The sequence below is a fragment of the Saimiri boliviensis genome, chromosome 11 (assembly GCF_048565385.1).
Source record: "Saimiri boliviensis isolate mSaiBol1 chromosome 11, mSaiBol1.pri, whole genome shotgun sequence".
Lineage (NCBI taxonomy): Eukaryota > Metazoa > Chordata > Mammalia > Primates > Cebidae > Saimiri > Saimiri boliviensis.
In genome coordinates, this window is record NC_133459.1 from 41,330,809 (window position 1) to 41,356,019 (window position 25,211).

The following is a 25,211-nucleotide window of genomic DNA, read 5'->3' on the forward strand; positions in this document are numbered from 1 at the left end:
AATTTCAGTAATTTTTGTGTATTTGTAAAAACTTCATGGACTTAAAAAGGTAAGCTTTATTAAAGCTATAACATGAGCTTGAAGAACTGACTGAGCCCATATGACTTTTGTTTTATACTCTGGCATTTGAGAAGACTTATTATTCTCTCATTTGGATTGGCTGTTAATGTAAATTTTGTTTTAATTTTGTTTTTTTCATCAACAGTTGTACATGTTTAATGGGTGCATAGTGATATTTCAATACATATAATGTACAGTGATCAGACCAGGATAATTATATTTATCACATCAAACATATTTTATAATTTTGTAGGGGGATTTGTGTTGTGAAATGAACCATTTTGAAATATTGCCCCTTCATTTTAGATTGCCCAACACTAGATGGCAGTAGTATGTAACAGTTGTACGTTTTGATGTGCAAGTTTGAGAGTTAAATTGGATTAAAAAATAATTTCATCAGACCATACAATATGAAGCAAACATCAAAAAATAGATGACAGCAATCTGAATTAAACTAAAAAATCTAATGTTAAGTTAAAGAAACCACAACAAAAGAGTTCATACTATATGATTCCATGTATATAAAGTTCAAGAATAGATAAAACTAAGCTGTGGAGATAAGATAGTGGTTATTCTTGTGACAGGTATTGACTGAAGGGGGCACGAGGGAACCCTCTGTGGTGCTGCAAGTATTCTGTATCTTGCTCTGGGAAGCAGTTATACAAGTCAAATTTCATTGAGTACACTTAAGATATGTATGTTATTTACCATATGTATATATGGATGTTACTTTACCATATGGATGTTATTATTCCATTAAAAAACAATTGGTAAGATTGGTAAAGATGGGCAAGATTTTAAAACTTCAGCAATACTATTGGTGAGGATTTGGTGCAAGAAGACCTCATATATATTGACTTCACTTGGAAGAGATAATTAGTATAAATGTTTTAAAGATGTATGGGTCATACATCTTAACACTTCTAGGCATAAGAAAAACTCTTACACTGCATGTATGTATCAGAAGACAGGAATACAGTCATGTTCATAGTATCATTGTTCTGAATAGCAGAAAACTAGAAACAACCCAAATGTCCCTGACACAAGATCAAAAAAATAAATTGTATATTTATACAGTAGCATTACTGGTAAGCTGAGTTCTTTCCCTCACTTTTTATCATTGGCAAAGAAAGGGCATTCAGGCTACTCTGCAGGTGGGGTAGCCCTGCTCTGTCTATGTAGCAGCCATTTCCCTAGAATTAACTTATTAAAAAAAAAAAGAGAGAGAGAGAGAGAGAGAGCAAGAGAGACAGAGAAAGGAGGGAGGGAGGGAGGAAGGAAAGAAGGAAGGAGAAAAGAGAAAAAACAGCAAGGAAGGCACGCAGGAAGGAAGGGAGGTAGGGGAGGAGGGAGGGAGGGAACAAAGGAAGGAAGGAAAAAGAAAAGAGAAAGAATAGCCAGGTGCGGTGGCTCATGCCTGTAATCCCAGCACTTTGGGAGGCCGAGGCAGGTGGATCACCTGAGATCAGGAGTTTGAGACCAGCCTGGACAAAATGTTTAAATTATACATTTTACTAATAATATAAAAATAATACTAATAATGCAAAATAATACAAAAATTAGCCAGGTGTGGTGGTATGTACCTTTAATCCCAACAACTTGGGAGGCTGTGGCAGGAGAAGCACCTGAACCTGGGAGGCAGAGGTTGTAGTGAGTTGAGATTGTGCTATTGCACTCCAGTCTGGGTGATAAGTGCAAAACTCTGTTGGAAGGGAGGGAGGGAGGGAGGGAGGGAAGGAAGGAAGGAAGGAAGGAAGGAAGGAGAGAGAAAAGAAAAAGAAAAGGAAAGAAAGAAGAAGGAAGGAAGGAAAGAGGGAGGGAGGGAAGGAGGGAAGGAAGAAAGGAAGGAAGGAGAAAAGAAAAGGAAATAAAGAAAGAAAAAGGAAGGAAGGAAGGAAGAAAAGAAGGTAGGTAGACTGGTTTTACTCACTGGCCAGGAATGGAGGATAGGCTCCTTCTCCCTGAACAAGAGAAGGCATAGGGTTTTTAAGGACTGGGTGCAGGGTGGAAGAGGAATGTTAGCATGTGCAGGGCGGGACTGCAGATGCACAGGCTCCATGTATAAACACACATCTTCATACAACACGTATACAAACTGGAGGATATTTTCTTTTAGAGGCGGGAATTTGAGCATTATAATGATATGTTAATGACTTAAAGGCAACTAGGGGTCCTCAGTTTGCTCTAATTTGCAAGTTCTTATCTTCCTCTTGTATCTCATTAGGGGTCAATATATTCTGGTGCCATTCAGGCTGTCAGTTTCTTTAAGCAATTATGCCTTTAAATAAAGGGACTAAAGAAAAACAGTAAAAAAAAAAAAAAAGAACTTTCTCAGTTATTTCATCAGGGCTGCCCCAGTAACAATAGCATGCAACAATGAAAATGAGTGAACTATAGGTACATATTGTAGTTCAATACAATAAAAATTTTTAAGTCACCAAAAATACAGTATGATTCCATAGATTTTAAAAAGTCAAAATAAAAACTATTAGCATGGTGGTTCATACCTATGATCCCAGCCCTTTGAGAGGATGAGGTGGGAGGATTACTTGAGCCCAAAGTTCAAGACCAGCCTGAGCAACATAGTGAGACTCTACAAAAATAAATAAGTTAGCTGGGCATAGTAGTGTGTGCCTGTAGTTCCAGCTATTCTGGAGGCTAAGGCAGGTGATCACCTGGGTGATATAGCAAGACCCTGTCTCAAAAAACAAAACAAACAAACAAAAAACCTATCATATATCTATTCATATATCTATATAGAGAGAGATTATTAAAAAGAAAAGGCAAGGATGTGATTAACATAGCAGGATATTGGTTTTCTCTGGTTGGGAGGGAAGAGGGATAATCAAAGAGGGTCACCGAGGGGCTTCAAAAGTATTGGAAATGTTCCCTTTCTTAAATTTTGTGGCAGGTTCAAAAGTTTGGCATGTATCCTTGACAGAGAAGCCAATGAGGTGATGCTTTTGTCTGTGGAATTAGTACTGCATTCCTTAAGTAAGAAGTCTCCCTAGACAGAACCAAATAGAACAGTGCCAGGGAACTTGAGCTGGCCTCAGATGGCTGGCTGCCTACTGCCATTGCCCTTGAATCATTCTGCATCTTCACCTCTCTCAAGCTGTGCAGGCTATGCAGAGACCTATGCACAAGGGCTTGGGATGGATGCAGAAAGCCCCTCTCTTAGAAAACAGGTGCCACCCACTGGCATTCACTGAATATTCATGGGAAATGTGATGCCAAGCCATTGTAAAGGATTCCTTATTGGGTCAGGAATACATTAGAGGGATAACAGCTACCCTGCTGAAATTTATTCATTCAACAAGTATTTATTGAGCACCTACTATGTACCAGACACTATTTAAGGTGACACAAGTGTTTATAAAAATAACTAAAAACACATTTAAAGAAAATTAACAAAAATGTGGTGGTTTTTTGCTACTACATGAAAAAGGCAAGAAAAAATGTTTTTAAATGACACTTTAAATCTAGCATATAAACTCTGAAATATAACTATCTGTCTCTCTTTCAAATTCATGCGTCATATTTTTAGTTTTCCCAGAGCCTTAAAGAACCTATTATTGATGCTAAGCAATATGCTAATAGGTGCTTGCTTTATAAGGGACTTTTGCTTTGTTTTGTGGTGTTATTCGTGAATCTAGCCACACTGTGGAGAAACTAGGTGCACTCACACAGTGCTTTTGGAAGCATAAATTGATCTAATACCTGTGGAGGCAGTTTGGCATTATCTATCCAACAAACAAATACTCATAACCTTTGCCCTAGTAAATTCAAATCTCATAATTTAATCTACAGACATTGTTTGTAATAGTATTGTTTATAATAGAAAAAGTTTGGAATCAGCTTAAATGTTCACCAGTAGGGCACTGGTGAAATAAGTTATGGTATATCCTTACAGTGGAGTGGAATGCAACTATAAAAGAGAAGACAACTCAATATGTGCATATAATATGGAAAAATGACCAAATGCTTATTGCTATAAAAAAAACAAGGTGCCTAATTACATATAGTATAGTATGTCATCATTTGTATAAAATTTATGTGTATGCGTGATAACTATATGTGTTTATATGTGTATAAATAAATCTCTGGAAGGGTACACAAGAAATTAAAAACCACAGTCATCTGTTTGGTGGAGGAAAATTTGGAGGACGTAGAACAGGGATGGGAAGGAGACTTTTCACTATATAGCTTCTATTTGTTTGTTTGTTTGTTTGTTTGTTTGTTTGTTTGTTTTTGAGATAGGGTCTCACTCTGTCACCCAGGATGGAGTGCAGTGGCACAATCATAGCTAACTGTAGCCTCAGCTTCCCTGGGCTCAGTTGATTCCTCTCACCTCAGATTCCTGAGTAAGTGCGACTATAGGCACTGACCACCATGCCCAGCTAATTTTTATATTTTTTTGTAGGGATAGGGTTTCACCATGTTGCACAGGCTCATCTCGAACTCCTGAGGCTCAAGCGATCCACCCAGCTCAGCTGCCCACAGTCTGCGATTACAGGCATGAACCACCATGTCTGGCCTATAGCTTCTTTTATACACACCATATGAATGTGTTACATACTGCAAAATTAAACAATTTATTTTAAAATTAAATCTAGCTACTCTCTTTACTTCAGGTCAGATTAATATGTTAGCACTGCTATGTTTACTATTTGTTTGGTATTCTGCTAATTTGGAAAAAGTCACACTGTTCTTAATGCTCTATTTGTAAACTTTTTTCCTTCCAAGATTTTGGACCTGCAGCAGAAATTAGAACATGCTCATAAAGTCTGTCTCACAGACAGTTGTATTTCAGAGAAGAAGCAGCTAGAGGAAAAGATAAAAGAAGCAACAGAAAATGAAGCTAAAGTAAAGCAACAGTATCAAGAAGAACAACAGAAGAGGTAAGAGGAGCACAGATCTGTTTCCTGTGGGTTTAGCCATGACCGAGTTAATCAGCAATATCATTTACTCTAACAAAATATCAGAGAGTATTTCTGTTCTGTCCCCACTGAAGTAAACTCGGCCACACAATTCCTGATGTATTGCACTTATCGCACTGTATTCTAATTGTTTATTTTCTTTTTTGTTTGTTTGTTTTATTTTGTTGTTGTTGTTGTTTTGTTTTGAGATGGAGTCTCGCACTGTCGCCCAGACTGGAGTACAGTGGCACGATCTGAGCTCACTGCAACATCTGCCTCCCGGGTTCGAGCAATTCTCTTGCCTCAGGCTCCTGAGTAGCTGGGATTACAGGCACACACCACATGCCTGGCTAATTTTTTGTATTTTTTTTAGGAGAGACGGAGGTTTCACCACAGTGGCCAGGCTGGTCTCGAACTCCTGACCTTGTGATCTGCTCGCCTCGGCCTCCCAAAGTGCTGGCATTACAGGTGTGAGCCACTGCACCTGGCACCTAATTGTTCATTTTCTAATTTATTTTTGGCACTAAAGTGTGAGATTCTTAAAGGCAGAGATTATTTGTTCTGGGACACACCTAATGTAACAGTAAATATTCTTGACTGACGTGCGTATGAAACCCTCTGGAATTTGCTCTAACATGTACTCTGACAAACTTTAGACTACAATGAAGTTGATGTTTTATACAAGGGGACTTCAGAAAGTTTGTGGAAAAATTGAATTGAAAGATAAAATAAAAAAATATGTTGGCCTGATGCAGTGGCTCACACCTGTAATCCCAGCACTTTGGGATGCTGAGGTAGGAGGAAAAAAAAGTTATTCAGGCATGACAGTACAGTCCTGTAGTCCTAGCTACTCAGGAAGCTGAGGCAAGAGATCACTTGAGCCCAGGAGTTTGAGGCTGCAGTGAACCGTGATTGCAACACTGCACTCCAGCCTGGGTGGCAGAATGAGACCCTGTCAAAAAAAAAAAAAAAAAAAAAAAAACACTTTATTTCTCAACATAAGCTCCATTAAGGTCCAGGCCCTTTTGTAAGTGATAGTTCAAGCCATTTAGTCCATCCCTAAAGAACTGAGTGAGAATCCTGGGAATTTAGCAATGTCATTGCAGTCTTTTGCAGATTATTAAGCAAAGAGAAATGAGTGCCTTTTAAGTATTTTTTAAGATTGGAAAACAAAAGTAAGTCATAAGGAGCCAAATCAGGACTGTAAGGTGGATGCCTAATTTCCCATCAAAGCTCTTGGAAAATTGCTCATTTGATGAGAGGAATGAGCAGGAGCATTGTCATGGTAGAGAAGGACTCTCTGGTGAAGATTTCCTAGACATTTTTAAAAAATAAAGCTTTGGCTACCTTTCTCAAAACACTCTTATAATAAATATGGTATCTGGACTTCTAGAAAGTCAATAAACAAAATCCTTTGAGGATCACAAAAAACTGTTGGTATGACCTCTGCTCTTGACTCACTTTTGCTGTGATTGGACCACTTCCTCCTCTTAGTAGCCATTTCTTTGATTGTGCTTTGTCTTCAGTATCGTTGGTAAAGCCATGTTTCTTCTCCTGTTACAATTCTTCAAAGAAATGCTTCATCCCACTAGTTTAAAATTCCTATTGAAAGCTTTGCTCCTGTCTGTAGCTAATCTGAATGCAACAGTTTTGGCACCCATCAAGTGGAAAGTTTGCCAAACTTTATCTGTCCGAATTTCAGTAAGTTGAATCAGTTGAGATGTCTATGATGTTGGCTATTGTTTCTGTTGCTAATCATCAGTCTTCTTCAATTAGGGCACAAAAAAAAGATTAATTTTTTTCCTTGTAAATTGATTTGGATGGTCTGGCACTGTAGGCTTCATCTTCAAAATCATCTCATCTCTTCTTAAAATGACATCCATTTGTAAACTGCTGATTTCTTTAAGGTACTGTCTCTTTAAACTTTTCATTAAAGTGTCACCATTCTTCCCCCTAATTTCTTCATATATTTAATGTTTGTTCTTGCTTCAGTTTTAGCAGAATTCATGTTGCTCTGATAGTAGCTCTTTTCAAACTGATACCTTATCCTTAGTGCCTTAAACTGGATTGTGTTCAGACATGTTATGACAGGTTAGTACAAATTTATTTTGGTGCAAAATAAATTTAAATCCACGCATAGTTTTTTCATAATATTCATTTTCCATTAACTCTTTTTTTTTTTTTTTTTTTTTTTTTTGAGACGGAGTTTTGCTCCTGTTACCCAGGCTGGAGTGCAATGGCACGATCTCGGCTCACCGCAACCTCCGCCTCCTGGGTTCAGGCAATTCTCCTGCCTCAACCTCCTGAGTAGCTGGGATTACAGGCATGCGCCACCATGCCCAGCTAATTTTTTGCATTTTTAGTAGAGACGGGGTTTCACTATGTTGACCAGGATGGTCTCGATCTCTTGACCTCGTGATCCACCTGCCTCGGCCTCCCAAAGTGCTGGGATTACAGGCTTGAGCCACCGCGCCCGGCACTCCGTTAACTTTTTAAAGACCCCTCATATTTATAAGCTGATTTTCTTCAAAACAGTTACAGGTACTTTATAGGTGTCTTAACCATCAACAAACTGCTACCAGGTAAGAGCTGTCATATATTTGTTTTCTAAAATGATTATGATTATTATGATGATTCTTACTTAAAGCATCTTCTTGGATGCCCTAAACTTCAGTAACTGATGCTTTGCTTGTTATTCATAATTATACATATTTATGAGGTACATATAATATTTTTATACATGTATACAGTGTATAATGATCAAATCACAGTATTTGGGATAGCCATCACATCAAACATTTATCATTTCTTTGTGTTGGGAACATTTCAAAGCTTTTCTTTTAGTGCTTTTGAAATATACAATAAATTATTGTTAACTTTAGTCATCCTACTGTGCTATTGAACACTAAAACATATTCCTTTTATCCAACTGTATGTGTGTATCCATTAACCAACCTCTCTTCATTCCCCTGCTTCCCAGCCTCTGGTAACTGTCATTCTACTCTACTTCCATGAGATCAACTTTTTTTATTCCCATATATGAGTGAAAACATGCAATATTTGCTTTCTGTGCTTGGCTTATCTCGCTTAACATAAGAACCTCCAGTTCTATCCATGTTGCTACAAATGACAGGATTTCATTCTTTTTTATGGCTGAATAGTACTCCATTGTGATCTATCTATCTATCTATCTATCTATCTATCTATCTATCTATTTTTTTTTTTTAATGAATGAGAGTTTCTTAATTTTGCCCAGGTTGGCCTTGAACGCATAGCCTCTCCTCCCCAAGTGGCAGGACAACTGGCCAGAGCCACCGTGGCTCCCCGATCCATGTATATTTTAAGAAAAAATATGATTTTAGCCACTAAAAAGATGTGCTGGTGTTCACATATACGCTGTAGCTCAGAAACTTACTTTCAGCTCTTGTCGAAAACTCTAGCCTAAGGCACTCAATAGATAATAAATACTTATTGAATGAATGAATGAATGAATGTTTGATTAAGTGAATGAATTAATTTATGTATAAATAAACAATGAATTCACTCCGTGAGCTGCTTTGGAAAAATACTTGTCTCAACTGCCACTTCTAGCAGGATGGCAGACTGTCCTCCTTATCTCTAAAGTGGGAATTGTAACACCAGTTCTATATATCTTTTGTGAAGATTTGCTAAGAAAAAATATGTATGCACTATTTATCTAAGTGCAGGAAAATAAAATATATAGGGAAATTCTCCCACCAAAAGGGGATTCTATAATTTATGTTGTTTTATAATCTGGAAGAAAGTGACCCTGATTTAGATAGTTAGATTGTCATCTACTTTTTCACTTAAAATATTATGATCCATTTATCTTACATTTTTTCTAGAATACTATTTTAATGATATGTCACAATTTATTTAATAAATCAAAAAAGTCATCTGACAAAAGGCAGATTAATAGGAGAAAAAGCAAACACAATTTTGTTAACATGGGCTGGGGAAAATCAAGTGTGAAGACCCAATATCCAACTGTGTTACAGAAGCTTATATACCTGTTTCCAGGGAGAGGGAGACGGGGAATGCAGACAATTCCAAGGGACAGTAGCTCATTCAGGAGAATGAAGGGACCCTGGAGACAGAAATTAATTCATAAATTATTCTCCTTGGAATTTGAATTAGTTTCAGAGACAGCTATTATCTTGTGAAAAGGTCTGTGGAGGTGTTGTTACATTCCTCAATCTTCTTTTCCGAAGATAGATAAATAATGAGATTTCAGGGAGGTGATGGGAGATAATTGTTCTCCTTGGTAAGTCCAGTCTTCATGCAGATAAGAGAAAAGCCTCTTCTAGTATCTGCTGATCTCTAAGGGTCTTTCATTCAAACTATTTAGTATACCAGGATACCGTATTTGGGGTAAAATTCTCTGAATTCTTTTACCCTCTTTTGGAAAATGGTAAATTTATAAAATGCAGGCTCATTTATGATTCATTTGTAGCAGTGTTAATGTGTGCTCATTAGTATCAATAGTGTTTGTAACTAACATTATCTTGAACCCAGAAGATAAAGGGCTCAGCTAGTAAACTAGTAAGGAAGAAAGAATATGGGATTCAGGATTCAAGCCCTACCTCTACCTTGTTTTAACTGTTCTCTGTACACAACTTCCTTATCTCTGAAATAAGAACAATTACTTTTTCCTCATAGAAAAGCTTCTATCACAAAAGAGGTTCCCTGTGTTGGTCCCTTTAACTTACAGACACATACCCTACTTCATTGAACCAAAAAAAAAAAAAAAAAATCCATTTTGATGCCACACAATTTTTAGGTCTAAGTTTCATATGCAATTCATAGTGTGATTTAATGTACATTAATTGCCCTTAGGAAACTCCTGTATCAGAATGTAGATGAGTTACACAGGCAAGTGAGAACCTTAAAAGATAAAGAAAATCTCCTGGAAATGACCTGTTCTCAGCAACAATCCAGAATTCAGCAACAAGAGGCCCTACTTTCACAACTGGAAAATGAGAAAAGAAAATATGATGAGGTAAGAAAGTAAATAGACATGCTTCTCACTTTTCCTATTCCCATAGACCTGAGTAATAGTTAGCTGTTCTTGAGTCTCTACCACTTTACTAAACTTTGTTGTTTAGTCAGGGTTCAGTCAGGAGAGCAGAAGCTACTCTAGGTATTTCAAACAAGAAGAGATTTAACACAGGGAATAAGAGCTTACAAAACAGTTTGAAGGGACCAGGGGAGAGAAGAGTCAGAAAGGACTGCTGCTGGCTTTCAGTAAGTCCAGAAGTTCAGAAATCACAGAGAAGCCACCTCTTGCAGCATCAAAGTAGAGAATTTGCAGCAACTCTCCTGAAGCTCCTGTCTCATCTGTTGTCTGCCCTTTTAGCCATCTGCTAGTGCTAGAGAACTGTTGGGCGGTAAAAAACAAACAAACCTGTTTCTTCTTTCTATACTTATACCACTCTTAATACTTCACTTCTGATCTAGTTTGGATGATTCTCCTCTGCAAATCTCAGGCTGGAATGTAATCCCCATCATTGGAGGTGGGGCTTGGGGGAGGTGTTTTCATCATGGGGATGTGTTCCTCATAAATGGCTCAGATCTGATAATGAGTTATTGCATGATCTAGATGTTTAAAATGTGTGGTACCTCTCCGCTCTCTCTTGCTCCAACTCACCACGTGACATGTCTGCTCCCATTTCACCTACCACCATGATTGTTAGCTTCCTGAGGCCCTCACCAGAAGCTGAGCAGATGCTGATACTATGCTTCCTGTATAGTCTGCATACCTGTAAACCAATTAAACCTCTTTTCTTTATAAATCACCCAGGCTTAGGTATTTCTTTATAGCAGTGCAAGAACAGCTTGACACAGAAAATTGGTACTGAGGAGTGAGGCATTGCTATAAAGATACCTGAAAATGTGGAAGAAACTTTGGAACTGGGTACCAGGCAGAGAATGGAAAAGTTTGGAGGGCTCAGAAGAAGACAGGAGGACCAGGAGCAATGAATGGCCCTCAACTGTAATCCCAGCGCTTAAGAGGCTGAGGCAGGAGGATTGCTTGAGGCCAGGAGTTCGAGACCAGCCTGGGCAAACATAGTGAGACCTTGTCTCTACAAAAAAATAAAAAATTAGCCAGGTATGGTGGCATGGACCTGCAGTACCAGCTACCCAGGAGGCTGAGGTGGGAAGATCACTTGAACTGGGAGGTCAAGGTTGCAGTGAGCCATGATCATGCCACTACACTACAGCCTGGGTGGCACAGCAAGAGCCTGTCTCAAAAAAAAAAAAAAAAAAAAAGAAAGTTTGGAACTTCTTAGAGACTGGTTAAATGGTTGTAAACAAAATACTGATAGAAATATAGACAGTGAAGGCCAGCCTAGTAAGGTCTCAGTTGGAAACGAGGAAATTAATAGGAACTGGAATAAATGTCACTCGTGTTACGCCCTCGCAAAGAATTCCTGCATCGTGTTTATGTACCAAGGATCTGTGGAAATTTGAACTTAAGAGTGGTGATTTAGGGTCTCTGGCAGAAAAAATTTCTAAGCAGGAAAGCATTCAAGATGTGGCCTGACTCCTTGTAACAACCTATGATCAGATGTGGGAGCAAAGGAATGACTTAAAGTTGAAACTTAAATTCAAAAAGGAAGCACAGCATAAAAGTTCAGCAAATTTGCAGCCTGGCCATGTGGCACAGAAAGAATCCCAGCAGGGTATGGAGCAACTACTTGCTAGAGAAACTAGCATGACTAAAAGGGAGCCAAGCTCTTATATCCAAGACAATGGGGAAAAGGCCTAAAAGGCAACCTCAGAATCCTTGGAGACAGCCCCTATCATCACAGGCCCACAGACCTAGGAGGAAAGAATGGTTTAGGGGGCCAAGAACTGGGTACCACTGCCCTACTCAGCCTCAGGACACTGCTCGCTGGATCCTGGCTACTACAGCTCCAGCTGCGGCTCAAAGGACCCCAGATACAGCTCAGGCTGCCTGTCCAGAGGATGCAAGCCATAAGCCTTGGTGGCTTCCATGTGGTATTATCGACACATAGAACGCAAGAGTGGAGGAGGCTTGGAAGCTCCCACTTAGATTTGTGAGAAGGCCTGGGTGCCCAGGCAGAACACTGCCATAGGGGCAGAGTCCTCACAGAGAAGCTCTATTAGGGCAATGCCAAGGGGAAATGTGGGGTTGGGGTCCCCACACAGAGTCCCCACTGGGGCACTGCCTAATGGAGCTATAAGAAATGGGCCACTGCCCTTCAGACCCCGGTATGGTAGATTTACAGGCAGCTTGCACTCTGCACCTCAGACACCCATCTCCAACCAGTGAGATAAGCCACAGAGGCTGTGGCCTGCAAAGCCACAGAAGAGCTACCCAAGGCCTTGGGAGCCTACCCATTGTACTATTGTGCCCTGGATGTGGGACATATAGTCAAGGGAGAGTATTTTGGAGCTTTAAGATTTAATGACTGCTCTGCTAGGATTTAGACTTGGCATGGGGCCTGTTGACTCTTCCTTTTGGTTAATTTCTCCCTTTTGGAATTGTAATGTTTACCTAATGCCTGTACTACCATTGTATCTTGGGAGTAAATGACTATTTTGATTTTTACAGGCTCATAAGTGGAAGGAGATAAGTCTCAGAAGAGACTTAGGACTTTGGACTTGATGCTGGAATGAGTTAAGACTTTTGGGGACTATTGGTAGGGGATGATTGTATTTTGTAGTGTGAGAAAGACATGCAATTTGAGGAGTCGTAGGTGGAATGATATGGTTTGGATCTTTGTTCCCTCCAAATCTCATATTGAAATGTAATCCCCATTGTTGGAGGTGGTGCCTGAGGGAAGGCATTTGGGTCATAGGAATGTGTCCCCCATGAATGGCTTGGTGCTCTCCTTATGTTAGTGAGTGGGCACTTCATGAAATCTGGTTGTTTAGAAGTATGTATCCAGGCATGATAGCTCATGCCTGTAATCCCAGCAGTTTTGGAAGCCAAGGCAGTTTGATCTTATGAGCTCAGGAATTTGAGACCAGCCTTGGCAACATGGAGTAATCCATCTGTACAAAAAAATATACAAAAATTAGCTGGGTGTGGTGGCATGCACTTGTAGTCTCAGCTATTCAGGAGGCTGAGGAAGGATGGCTTGAACCTGGGAGGTGGAGGTTGCAGTGAGCTGAGATCACGCCATTGCACTCCAGCCTGGGCAACAGAGCCAGACCCTGTCACAATAAGTAAATAAATAAATAAATAAAATTTAAAATATAAATAAACAAAAGTATGTGACACCTCTCCCTGCTCTCTTGCCCCTCTCACCATATGAAATGTCTACTCCCACTTCGCCTACCATCATGATTATGAATTTCCTGAGGCTCTCACCAGAAGCTGAGCAGAGGCTGGCACCATACTTTCTCTATAGTCTGCAGAACCATGAGCTAATTAAACTTCTTTTCTTTATAAATTACCAGATCTCAGGTATTCCTTTATAGCAATGCAGAAATGGCTGAATACAACTTCTGACACCAGTTATATGAGTTTTTCCCCATACTAAGCAATTCTCCAATTCTCTGTGGACTCCAACTGGATGTACAAAAAAGTAAGTCAGTCTAACACTGTCTACCTGAAGATAGCATCAGATCCCATGAGTTAAGGTATCAGTCCCACAATACTGCACCCATTCAAGATGCCAATTGCAAGTCCAGGTTTTTGCTTATACTTCTGACCAACCAGCTATAATTCAGTGGTCTGGTCCTCACAACCTTCTCCTTGGGTTTGATCTTCTGATAGGATGGCTCACAGAACTCAGGAAAACAGTTTACTTACTAGATTACTGATTGATTATAAAAGGATACAACTCAGGAACAGCCAGATGGAAGAGATACGTAGGACAAGGCATATGGAAAGGGATGTGGAGCTTCCATCACACCACCCTCCCAGCACCTCCACATATTCAGCAGCCTAGAAGCTCTGTAAACCCTGTCCTTTTGGGGGTTTATGAAGGCTTCATTATATAGGTCTGATTGATTAAACCATTGACTATTAGTGATTAACTCAACCTTTAGTCCCTCTCCCTTCCTGGGAAGTCTGGGTGAGGCTGAAAGTTCCAAACCTCTAATCATATAGTGGTACCCCTGGAAACCTGCCCACATCCTGAAGCTACCCAAGAGTCTCTCCACCCCCTAGCCATCAGTCTTCTCATTACTTTGCAAAAAGACATATATCAGTTTAGAAATTCCAAGAGTTTTAGGAGCAGTATGCCAGGAAATAACAAAGATCAAAATATGTATGTATTGTACCACAATAGCACAAGAAAAATTGCCTTTCCTTCCCTTATGCCTTCCAAATTGTGTGTAAGTTCCTCTCATTTGCAGAAACTGCACTTGATCTGTGCTAGCAGGGGAGTCTGGGAAATGCAGTTTTCGGGCTTCCAAACTCATGGCCCAGGGGATAGCTTAGAAGAGTGGGGTCATGTTGACTTCTAGCACAGTCCACTCTGGATATTCAGCATCCATACAAATACTTTTACCTTGTGGCTTCTAAACCACAAGAAGAATATCATGTTTCCATTTAACATGATGCACTATAATTCATATAAATATACACTGTCTACATAAAAATGGAGAATACTCAAAGCTCAATCAGTATCTATGATTATTTTGGGGTTTTGTTAATTTCTACTTCAGTCTCAATCCACATGCATGGATATACTATAACATTAAAACTTAATTATAGGCCAGGTGTGGTGGCTGACTACTGTAATCTCAATGATATAGGAGGCTGAGGTTGGAGGATTGCTTGAGCTCAGGAATTCGAGACCAGCCTATGCAACATAGCAAGACCCTGTCTCTACAAAATAACTTTTTTAAAAATTAGCTGGGCATGATGGTGTGCACCTGCAGCTCTAGCTACTTGGGAGGCTGAGGTGGGAGGATTGCTTAAGCCCAGGAGGTCAAGGCTTCAGTCAGCTGTGTTTGTGTCACTGCACTCCAGTCTGGGTAACAGAGTGAGACCGAAAGTGAAAAAAGAAAAAGCCTAATAAGAAGCCAGGAACAGGGCCGGGCACGGTGGCTCAAGCCTGTAATCCCAGCACTTTGGGAGGCCGAGGCGGGTGGATCACAAGGTCGAGAGATCGAGACCATCCTGGTCAACATGGTGGAACCCCGTCTCTACTAAAGATACAAAAAATTAGCTGGGCATGGTGGCACGTGCCTGTAATCCCAGCTACTCAGGAGGCTGAGGTAGGAGAATTGCTTGAACCCAGGAGGCGGAGGTTGCGGTGAGCCGAGATCGTGCCATTGCACTCCAGCCTGGGTAACAAGGGCGAAACTCCATCTCAAAAAAAAAAAAAAAAAAAAAAAGAAGCCAGGAACTTATAATTAAGCATGTGCCTATAGTCCTAACTGCTTAGGAGGCTGAGGGAGGCAGAGGGATTGCTCGTGGCCAGAAGTTCAAGGCTCAGTATGCTGATTGCACCTGTGAATAGCCCCTGTACTCCAGCCTGGGCAACATAGCAAGACCTCGTCTCTTAAAAAAAAAAAAAATTAAAACATCATGGTCTTCTGCTCTGAATAAAAGAAAAAAAAGAAAATTTAAAGAATTAAAAAGGAAAAACTTAATTATAAAGTTAACTACCAGTAATACAATAGCACACATTTTACTAATTTGTATTGGCATAAGAAGCCACCCCCAATTTCATCTTTTGGTCCCTTTTCATATATTCTGGATAGGGGAGAAATAATATCATATATCAATCACAGTTAAAAGTTTATACATCATCTTGTAAGACAGCACCTCAAACCTCTGAAGTGTTGTCACCTGGCCAGCATCATAGCTAAGTTTTCCATAGGTAATTTCACTGTTTTTCAGATTGGTTTTTCTGCATAATGGGATATGCGGTAGGACCAATGAATCATATATTTATATGAGCTATTGTTTCACTTTTCTTACTGTAAAAGGATTTTCTGGGTCAGAAGCAATGTTTTGGTTGTTTATTATTATTATTATTACAAAGTCTAGATCTGAGTCATAGATCATGACAAGAAATATGAAATTTGGTAAGTCCACAGATGGTAGTCCTGACAAAAGCATTATGGACAGAAAAAGCAAATCCAGGTTGGGCGTGGTGGCTCAGCCTGTCATTCCAACACTTTGGAAGGTTGAGGCAGGCAGATCACTTGAGGTCAAGAGTTCAAGTCCAGCCTGGCTCACATGGCAAAATCCCCTCTCTGCTAAAAGTACAAAAATTAGCTGGGTGTGGTGGTGCATGCTTATAATTCCAGCTACTTGGGAGGCTGAGGCAGGAGAATCACTGGAGCCCAAGAGGCAGAGGTGCAGTGAGCTGAGATTTTGCTGCGTTCCAGTCTGGGTGACAGAGCAAGACTCTGTCTCAAAAAAAGAGAAAAAGGAAAAAAATTCATATTTGAAACAAGTGTCTAGTCCACTGAGAGCAAATTGTCATTCTATCCGTGACAGAAATGTAATGAACTTGCTACCAGGTTGCTTGCTCGTTCTCCCAGGAGACGGTTCCATATTACTTGCTTAGCATTTATCTTGGGATCTTGGCATTTGGCAAATTGAGTGGATTAGCCTTAGTGACTCCTTGAAAAATATATACATCATGCACTTTGTCCGTGAGCCCACTAAGCAGGCAAATGAGTGCTAGAAAGAGGCTAATTGATATGTGCAGACAGTACTGTTCGTTCCACCTGATTGAGAGACGCCTCTGCTGCGAATGCCCTGTGGTGAGCAAAAATGTGTGAAACAGACTTCTGCATTCTGATCCAGCATATAAGAAGCTTGGTCATACCTGTAATCCCAGCACTGTGGGTGGATCACCTGAGGTCAGGAGTTCAAGACCAGCCTGACCAACCTGGAGAAACCCCAGCTCTACTAAAAATACAAAAATTAGCCAGGCATGATGGTGGGCGCCTGTAATCACAGCTACTCGGGAGGCTGAGGCAGGAGAATCACTTGAACCTGAGAGGCAGAGGTTGGAGTGAGCCGAGATCGTGCCACTGCACTCCAGCCTGGGCAACAGAGGGAGACTCTGAAAAAATAAAAAGAAGCTTGGAAGCTGTCACTGTATCGTGACAACAAGTAAAAATGCCAAACAAATGGAAAAATCAACATATTTCCCTAGATCCTTCAGAAAAGAGAAGTCACAGTCCAAACTGCTACCCCTAAAATTAGAGATACCTGTAGATGCATACAGACAATCACAACTTACTGGAGCAAAACCTTCATCAGGACCAGTGCCCGGGTATGGAAACCTCAACTGTAAATGTTGAATTGCGGGAGGCTCAGTGTATCAAGTCTGAGAGAGAGAAACTCCAGAGGAACCCAGTCACTTAAGGGACTTAGACACATTTGTGAGTTTTACCTCCTGTAGCATACCAGGTTCTTATAGTGAATATCTGAGGAAAATCCCCTTTGGCTTCCAGCAGGGGGAGGAGAGAAGGGGAACATTTGAAACTTCCTAACAAGATCTGCCTGCAGGAGACACTATTTAACCAGAGCCTAAGCTGCTGAGGTTTTTTCAGAGGCTCACAGACCTAGAGGAAGAGAAATAACCAACTCCAGCCAACTCTAGCCATCTTGTCCCACATAAGGAAGGTGGGCGGAGAAAAAAATAAGCACTTGTGAAGTTCGCAGTCCAGAGACACAGGCTCACTAAAAGACTGTATCTAATCATAGAACTATAGAATGCCACCCATCCACCACAATACTTGACCACTACCTCACTAACAGCTCATTTACAGCCGTTTCCTTTACCCAGTGCATCATGTTTCACTATTAAGAAAAAATTGCAAGACACACTAAAAGACAAAAAGTGCAGTTTGAACAGACAGAGCAAGCATTAGAACCAGGTTCAGATACAGCAGGAATATTGAAATTATCAGACCAGAAATTTAAAATAACTATGATTAATGTGCTAAGGGCTCTGACAAATAAAGTAGACCACATGCAAGAAGAGATGGGCAATGCCAGCAGAGAGAGAGGGGAATTCTAAGAGAGAACCACATAGAAATTCTGTTACCATGTTTCTGATGTTTAAGTCAAGATCAAAAACACTGTAACAGAAAGGAATACCTTGATGGGCTTACTAATAGACTGCATACAACTAAGGAAAGAGCCTCTGTCCTTGAGGACATCTTAATAGAAGCCTACAAAACTGAAAAGCAAACAAAAAAATCCTAAAACAAAAATAACAGAGTATCTAAGATCTGTGGATCTTAGATCTGTAAGAGGTATGACAGACACATGAGAAATAACCGAAGGAGAAGAAATAGAGAAAGGAACAGACGACATCTTTGGAATAACAATAATGATTGAGAATTTCCTGAGATTAATGTCTGACACCAAACCAGAGATCCAGGAAGCGCAGAGAACATCAAGCAGGATAAATGCCAGAAAAACTACATCTAGGCATAAAATTTTCAAATGACAGAAAATCAAAGAGTAAGAAAAAATTCTGAAAGACAGAGGAAAAAATAAACAACCTGACGCAGAGAGGAACAAAGGTAAGAATTACTTCCAACTTTTCTTCAGAAACCATGCAAGCAAGAGAAGAGTGGAGTGAAATATTTAAAGTGCTGAGGCCAGGCACACTGGCTCATACCTATAATCCCAGCACTTTGAGAAGCCGAGGTGGAAGGATCAGTTGAGACCAGCCTGGGCAACATGGCGAAACCCCATGTCTACAAAAAAAAAATTTTTTTAATTAACTGGGTATGGTGGTACACACCTGTGGTCCCAGCTACTCCAGGAGGCTGAGGGAGGAGGATCGCTTGAGCCCAGGAGGTCTAGGTGGCAGTAAGTTGTGATCATGTCACTGCATTCCAGCCTTGGGGACAGAGCAAGAATCTGTCTGAAAAAAAAAAAAAAAAAAGGCCAGGCACAATGGCTCACACCTGTAATCCCAGCACTTTGGGAGGCTGAGGCAGGAGGATCTCTTAGGGCCAGGAGTTCAAGACCAGCCTTAGTAACATAATGAGACTCTCATCTCTACAAAAAATGTAAAAAAAAAAAAAACCAAACCAAACCAAAACAAAACCTTAGCCAGATGTGGTGGAGCATACCTGTGGTCCCAACTACACAGGAGGCAGAAGTGGGAGGATCGCTTGAGCCCAGGAGTTCAAGGCTGAAATAACCAGGATTGTACCACTGCATTCTGGCCTGTGACAGAAGGAGACCCTGTGTCAAAAATAAATAAATAAATACGTAAATAGTAAAGTAATGAGAGAAAAAATTAGCAACCTAGAATTCTGTACCTTGCAAAATTATCCTTCAAAAGTGAGGGAGGCTGGGCATGGTGGCTCATACCTGTAATCCCAGCACTTTGGGAGGCTGAGGCAAGAGAATCACTTGAGCCCAAGAGTTCAAGACCAGTTTAGGCCCAAGAGTTCAAGGCCAGTAGAGATAGTGATAAGGTTATCACAATAGTGGTAATCTTGTCACTACAAAAAAAAAAAATTAGCTGGATGTGATGCCATGCATCTGTAATTCCAGCTACTGGGGATGGGGGCAGGGGACTGGGAGTGGGTTGCAGTGGAACGATTTTTTGAGCCCAAGAGGTTGAGGCTACAGTGAGCTATTATCGTGCTACTGCAGTTCAGCCAGAGTGACAGAGTGATACCCTGTCTCAAAAAAAAAAAAAAAAAAGTAAAGATGAGGGCCAGGTGTGGTGGCTCATGCCTGTAATCCAGTATTTTGGGAGGCCGAGATGGGAGGATCACTTGAGACCAGGAGTTTGAGACCAACCTGGGCAACATAATGAAACTCTGTCTCTAAAAAAAATTTTTTTTTCTAAGTGAAGGAGAAATACTTTCTCAGACAAACAAAAATTAAGGGAATCTGTTACCTCACAAGAAATGTTAAAATAGGCTGGGCGCGGTGGCTCAAGCCTGTAATCCCAGCACTTTGGGAGGCCGAGGCAGGTGGATCATGAGGTCAAGAGATTGAGACCATCCTGGTCAACGTGGTGAAACCCCGTCTCTACTGAAAATACAAAAAACTAGCTGGGCGTGGTGGCGCGTGCCTGTAATCCCAGCTACTTAGGAGGCTGAGGCAGGAGAATTGCCTGAGCCCAGGAGGCGGAGGTTGCGGTGAGCTGAGATCGTGCCATTGCACTCCAGCCTGGGTAACAAGAGCGAAACTCTGTCTCAAAAAAAAAAAAAAAAAGAAATGTTAAAATAAGTTTTTAGAGAGAAGGGAAATAAAATATAGATAAAAAAACAGGATCTACGTAAGAAAGGAAAAGCATTGCAGAAGAAATAAGTGAAGGTAAAGTACAACACACATAATCAAATACATTGTTGCTTTATTTAATTTAAATACATTTTCAATTTCATTTAAAATTTTTTGTTGATCTAAGAGATAAGTTGTTCAGCAAAAAATAGCAACAACATTGTTGCTTTATTTAATTTAAATACATTTTAAATTTCATTTAAAATTTTTTGTTGATCTAAGAGATAAGTTGTTCAGCAAAAAATAGCAACAATGTATTTGATTATGTGTGTTGTATATAACTGTGTGTATAAATACATACACACACATACACTTAGGTATGCTTATGTGTAAGTGAAATTAATGACAGCAATGATATGAGACAAGAAGGAAGAATTAGGATTATCTTCTTATCATAAGGTACTCATACTACCTGTGAAGTGGTATAGTGTTATTTGAAAGTAGACTTGGGTTAGTTGTATATTATAAACTCTAAGACCACTAAAAAAAGCAGAAAGTACAACTGATACACTGAGAAACGAGAGACAATGGAATCATATAAAATGCGCAATTAAAATCACAAAAGGTAGAAAAATCATGGAAGACAAAAATAACAAAGAACAAGAACTAACAGCAGTAAAAAATATGGTAGATATCAATCTAATTATATTAATAATCACTTTAGATATCAGTGGTTTAAATGCACCAGTTAAAATAGAATGTCCAAGTTGGTCAAAGTTGAACAAAACTCAACTACATGTTGTCTACAAGAAGCCCACTTTAAATATAAAGGCACATGTAAATTAAAAGTAAATGGATGGAGAAGGATGTAACATGCTAACACTAATCAAAAGACAGTAAGAGTAGCTAAATTAATTTCAGACAGCACATACTTCAGAGCAAGGGAAGTGTATTAGTCTGTTCTCACACTACTATAAAGACATATCTGAGACTGGGTAATTTATAAAGGGAAGAGGTTTAATTGATTCACCATTCTGCATGGCTGGGGAGACCTCAGGATACTTACAATTATGGCAGAAGGTAAAGGAGAAACAAGGCACATCTTACATGGCTGGAGGAGGAAGAGTGAGGCAGGAGGTGCTACACACTTTCAAACAAGCAGATCTTGTGAGAACTCTATCACTAGACAGCACTAGGGGCATGGTGCTAAACCATTAGATACCACTCACGTGGTCCAATCACCTCCCACCAGGCCCCATCTTCAACACTCAGGATCACAGTTTAACATGAAATTTGGGTGAGGACACAGAGCCAAATCATATCAGGACGTTATCTGGGATAAAGAAGGACATTATTTAATGATTTAAAAGGTGAATTCTCCAGGAAAACAAAACAATCTTTAATGTGTATGTGCCTAACAAAAGAGTGTCAAAATATGTGAGACAAAAACTGATACAACTGCAAGGAGAGTAGGTGAATCCACTCTTACTGCTGCAGACTTTAATCCCCTCTGTCAGCAATGGATAGATCCAGCGGGCAGAAAATCATTGAGGACATACTTGAACTCCACACCATCATAAGTCAGCTGGATATAATGGACATCTACAGACGACTTCATCCAACAACAGCAGATTACACATTCTTCTCAAGCTCTCATGGAACATTAATCAAGACAGACCACATTCTGGGCCATAAAACACACATTAATAAACAGAAAAGAATAGAAATTATGCAATGTCTGCTATCAGACTGATTTAGGTTGGCTCAGTGTCCCTATCCAAATCTCATGTTGACTTGTGATACCAAGTGTTGGAGGAAGGGCCTGTGATAGTAGATTGGATCATGGGGGTGGTTTCTGGTGGTTTAGCACCATCCCCCTAGTGCTGTCTCATGACAGAGTTCTCACGTAATCTGGTTGTTTGAAAATGTATAGCACTTCCCCCTGTGCTTGTCCTCTGCTTGCGCTTTCTCTCTCTCTCTCTCTCTCTCTCTCTCTCTCTCTCTCTCTCTCTCTCTCTCTCTCTCTCCCCCCCCTCCCTGCTCTGCTCTGCCATAGTAAGATATATTATGCTTCCCCTTCGCCTCCCAGCCAGACTTCCTGTACAGCCTGTGGAAATGTGAGTCATTTAAATTTCTTTTCTTCATAAATTACCCAGTCTCCAGCAGTTCCTTATAGTAGTGTGAAAAAGGACTAATACAGACCATAATAGAATTGAACTAGAAATCAGTAACAGAAACATAGCTGGAAAACTCCCACATACTTGGAGATTAAACAACAGACTTATAAACACATGAGTCAAAGAAGAAATCACAAGAGAAATTTCAAAATATTTTGAACTAAATGAAAGTGAAAATACAACTTAACAAAATTTGTTGGATGAAGTGAAAGTGGTGCTTTGAGGGACATTTATAGCACTGAATGCATGTATTAGAAGAGAAGAAGATGTGAAGCACTGTGAGTGTCTGAAGGAAGAAAAACCCCTGAGGGCAGTTTGAAACAAGAGAGGGGTTTGGGACTAACAACACCAGCCCACAAAATCCTGCTCTTTAGCCCAGCCAAAGGAGATGCAAAATTAGAGTGGCGGTTCCTGTGTAAGGCAGGGTCCTTGAGTCCCCTGGGACTCCTAGCTGAACCCCTAGCTAGCCTTCCCACACAGTCAGGGCATCTCCTTTTAGAACACCCCCAACCACAATCCAAGGTGGGCAGCACTCCAAATGTTTTGGAGAACTGAGGCAAACCTTGGCTTAAGGCACCCATCTAGTGCTGAAAAAGGAGGCAGTGACCTAGCATAAAGGGAATTCAACAGGTGAACTGCAAAGAACCTCTAAGCAAGCATACCCTAGAAAGACCAAAACAGCCTAGTCAGCAAAGACTGGAATAAATAACAAATCCTTCAATGTGAAGGCAAAGATGTAAGTCCAAAGGAGCAACAGCAAACAAGAAACCATGACCTCTCCAAACAAACAAAGCAGGGAGACAGTGACCAGCCCTAATAAGATGGTGATGTGTGAGGTTTTGGATCAATAATTCAAGGCCAGGCGCGGTGGCTCAAACCTGTAATCCCAGCACTTTGGGAGGCCAAGGTGGGTGGATCACAAGGTCAAGAGATCGAGACCATCCTGGTCAACATGGTGAAACCCCGTCTCTACTAAAAATACAAAAAATTAGCTGGGCATGGTGGCGCGTGCCTGTAATCCCAGCTACTCAGGAGGCTGAGGCAGGAGAATTGCCTGAACCCAGGAGGCGGAGGTTGCCGTGAGCCGAGATCGCGCCATTGCACTCCAGCCTGGGTAACAAGAGTGAAACTCCGTCTGAAGAAAAAAAAAAAAAAAAGAATTCAAAAGTGCAGTTTTAAGGAAACTCAGTGAATTCCAAGATAACATAGAAAAGAAATTCATCAGAGAAATTCAACAAATATATTGAAATTATTAAAAGTCAAACAAATCTTAGAACTATGAGAAATGCATTTGCTAAACTGAAAAATGGACTAAAGGCTCTTGACGGCAGAATGGATACAGCGGAAGAAAGAATCAGTGAGCTCCAGACAGGGTATTTGAAAATATAAAGAAGAGAAAAAAGAAGTATCTAAAATCAACTATCTAAGCTTCAACCTTAGAAAATTACAAAAAAAAGAGCAAATTAAATCCAAAGTAAGCAGGAAAAAAAAAAGAAATAATAAAAATTAAAGCAGAAATCAGTGAAATTATCTAATATGGTGATGTTTCTGTAAAACCATTTTTTAAAAAAGAGATCAATGAAGTTTAAATGGAAACTAAAACTGGCTCTTTGAAAATATCAATAAAATTGATAGGCCTTCAGTCAGGCTAACCAAAAATAAATAAATAAATAAATAACAAATTACAAATATCAGAAATGAAAGAGGCAGATCCCATGAACATTAAAACAATCATCAGTAAATATTATGAACAACTTTATGCCCACAAATGTGATAACCTAAATAAGATGGATGAATTCCTTGACATAGTCTGCCAAAATTCACACAAAAAGCAATAGACAATCTGAATAGAACTATAGCTATTAAAGAAATTGAATCTGGCGTAGTGGCTCACGCCTGTAATCCCAGTATTTTGGGAGGTTGAGGTGGGCGGATCACAAGGTCAGAAGTTTGAGACCAGTTTGGCCAACATAGTGAAACCCTGTCTCAACTAAAAAAAAAAAAAAAAGAAAAAGAAAAGAAAAAAAAATCCAAAAAATTAGCTGGGTGTGGCAGTGTGCACCTGTAATCCCAGCTACTTGGGAGGCTGAGACAGGAGAATTGGATGAATCCAGTAGGAAGAGGTTGCAGTGAGCCAAGATTGTGCCATTGCACTCCAGCCCAGGCAACAGTGCTATGAGACCACATCTGAAAGAAAGAAAAGGAAGGAAAGGAAGGAAGGAAGGAAAAAAGGAGGGAAGGAAGGAAGGAATTCAATCCATATACTAACCTTCCAAAATAAAAAGCACCAGGCCCAGATGGTTTCACTGGTGATTTCTACCAAACACTTAAGAAATAAATTATATCAATTCTCTATAGTCTCTTTAAGAGATGGAAGTAAAGGGAATACTCCCTAATTAATCCTATGAGGCTAGAATTCCCTTAATACCAAAGCCACACAAAGACATTACAAAAGTACAGACCAATATCTGTCACATAGATATAAAAATCCTCAAGAAAATATTACCAAATCAAATCCAACAATGTACACAAAGAATTATGCACCATGATTAAGTGATTGATCTCAGGTATGCAAAACTGGTTCACCATTTGAAAATAAATTATGTAACTCATCACATCAACAAAATCACATGATTATATCTATAGATGCTATCTTAGTCTGTTTGTGCTGCTGTAACAAAATACCTGAGGCTGAGGAATTTATAAACAACAGAAATTTATTTCTTACATTCCTAGAGGTTGGAAAGTCAAAGATCAGGATGCCAGCAGTATTGGTGTCTGATGATGTCTGCTCTCTTCTTCCAAAATGGCACTTTGTTGCTGCACCCTCTGGAAGGGAGGAACTCTGTGTCTTCATATAGTGGAAGGGACAAAAGGGTAAGAGGG

The 25,211-nt window shown here is 40.0% G+C and overlaps 1 protein-coding gene across 17 annotated transcripts in view; it reads left to right on the top strand.

The window, feature by feature from the left end:
* CCDC30 (coiled-coil domain containing 30) overlaps nucleotides 1–25,211 on the top strand; it is a 167,648-nt gene that overhangs the window by 91,456 nt on the left and 50,981 nt on the right. For all 17 annotated transcript variants that reach the window (XM_074380644.1, XM_074380648.1, XM_074380645.1 and 14 more), the window contains 2 exons: nucleotides 4,807–4,961; nucleotides 9,837–9,999. In XM_074380644.1, coding sequence (XP_074236745.1) covers nucleotides 4,807–4,961; nucleotides 9,837–9,999 — 318 coding nt within the window. The remainder of the gene's footprint in view (nucleotides 1–4,806; nucleotides 4,962–9,836; nucleotides 10,000–25,211) is intronic.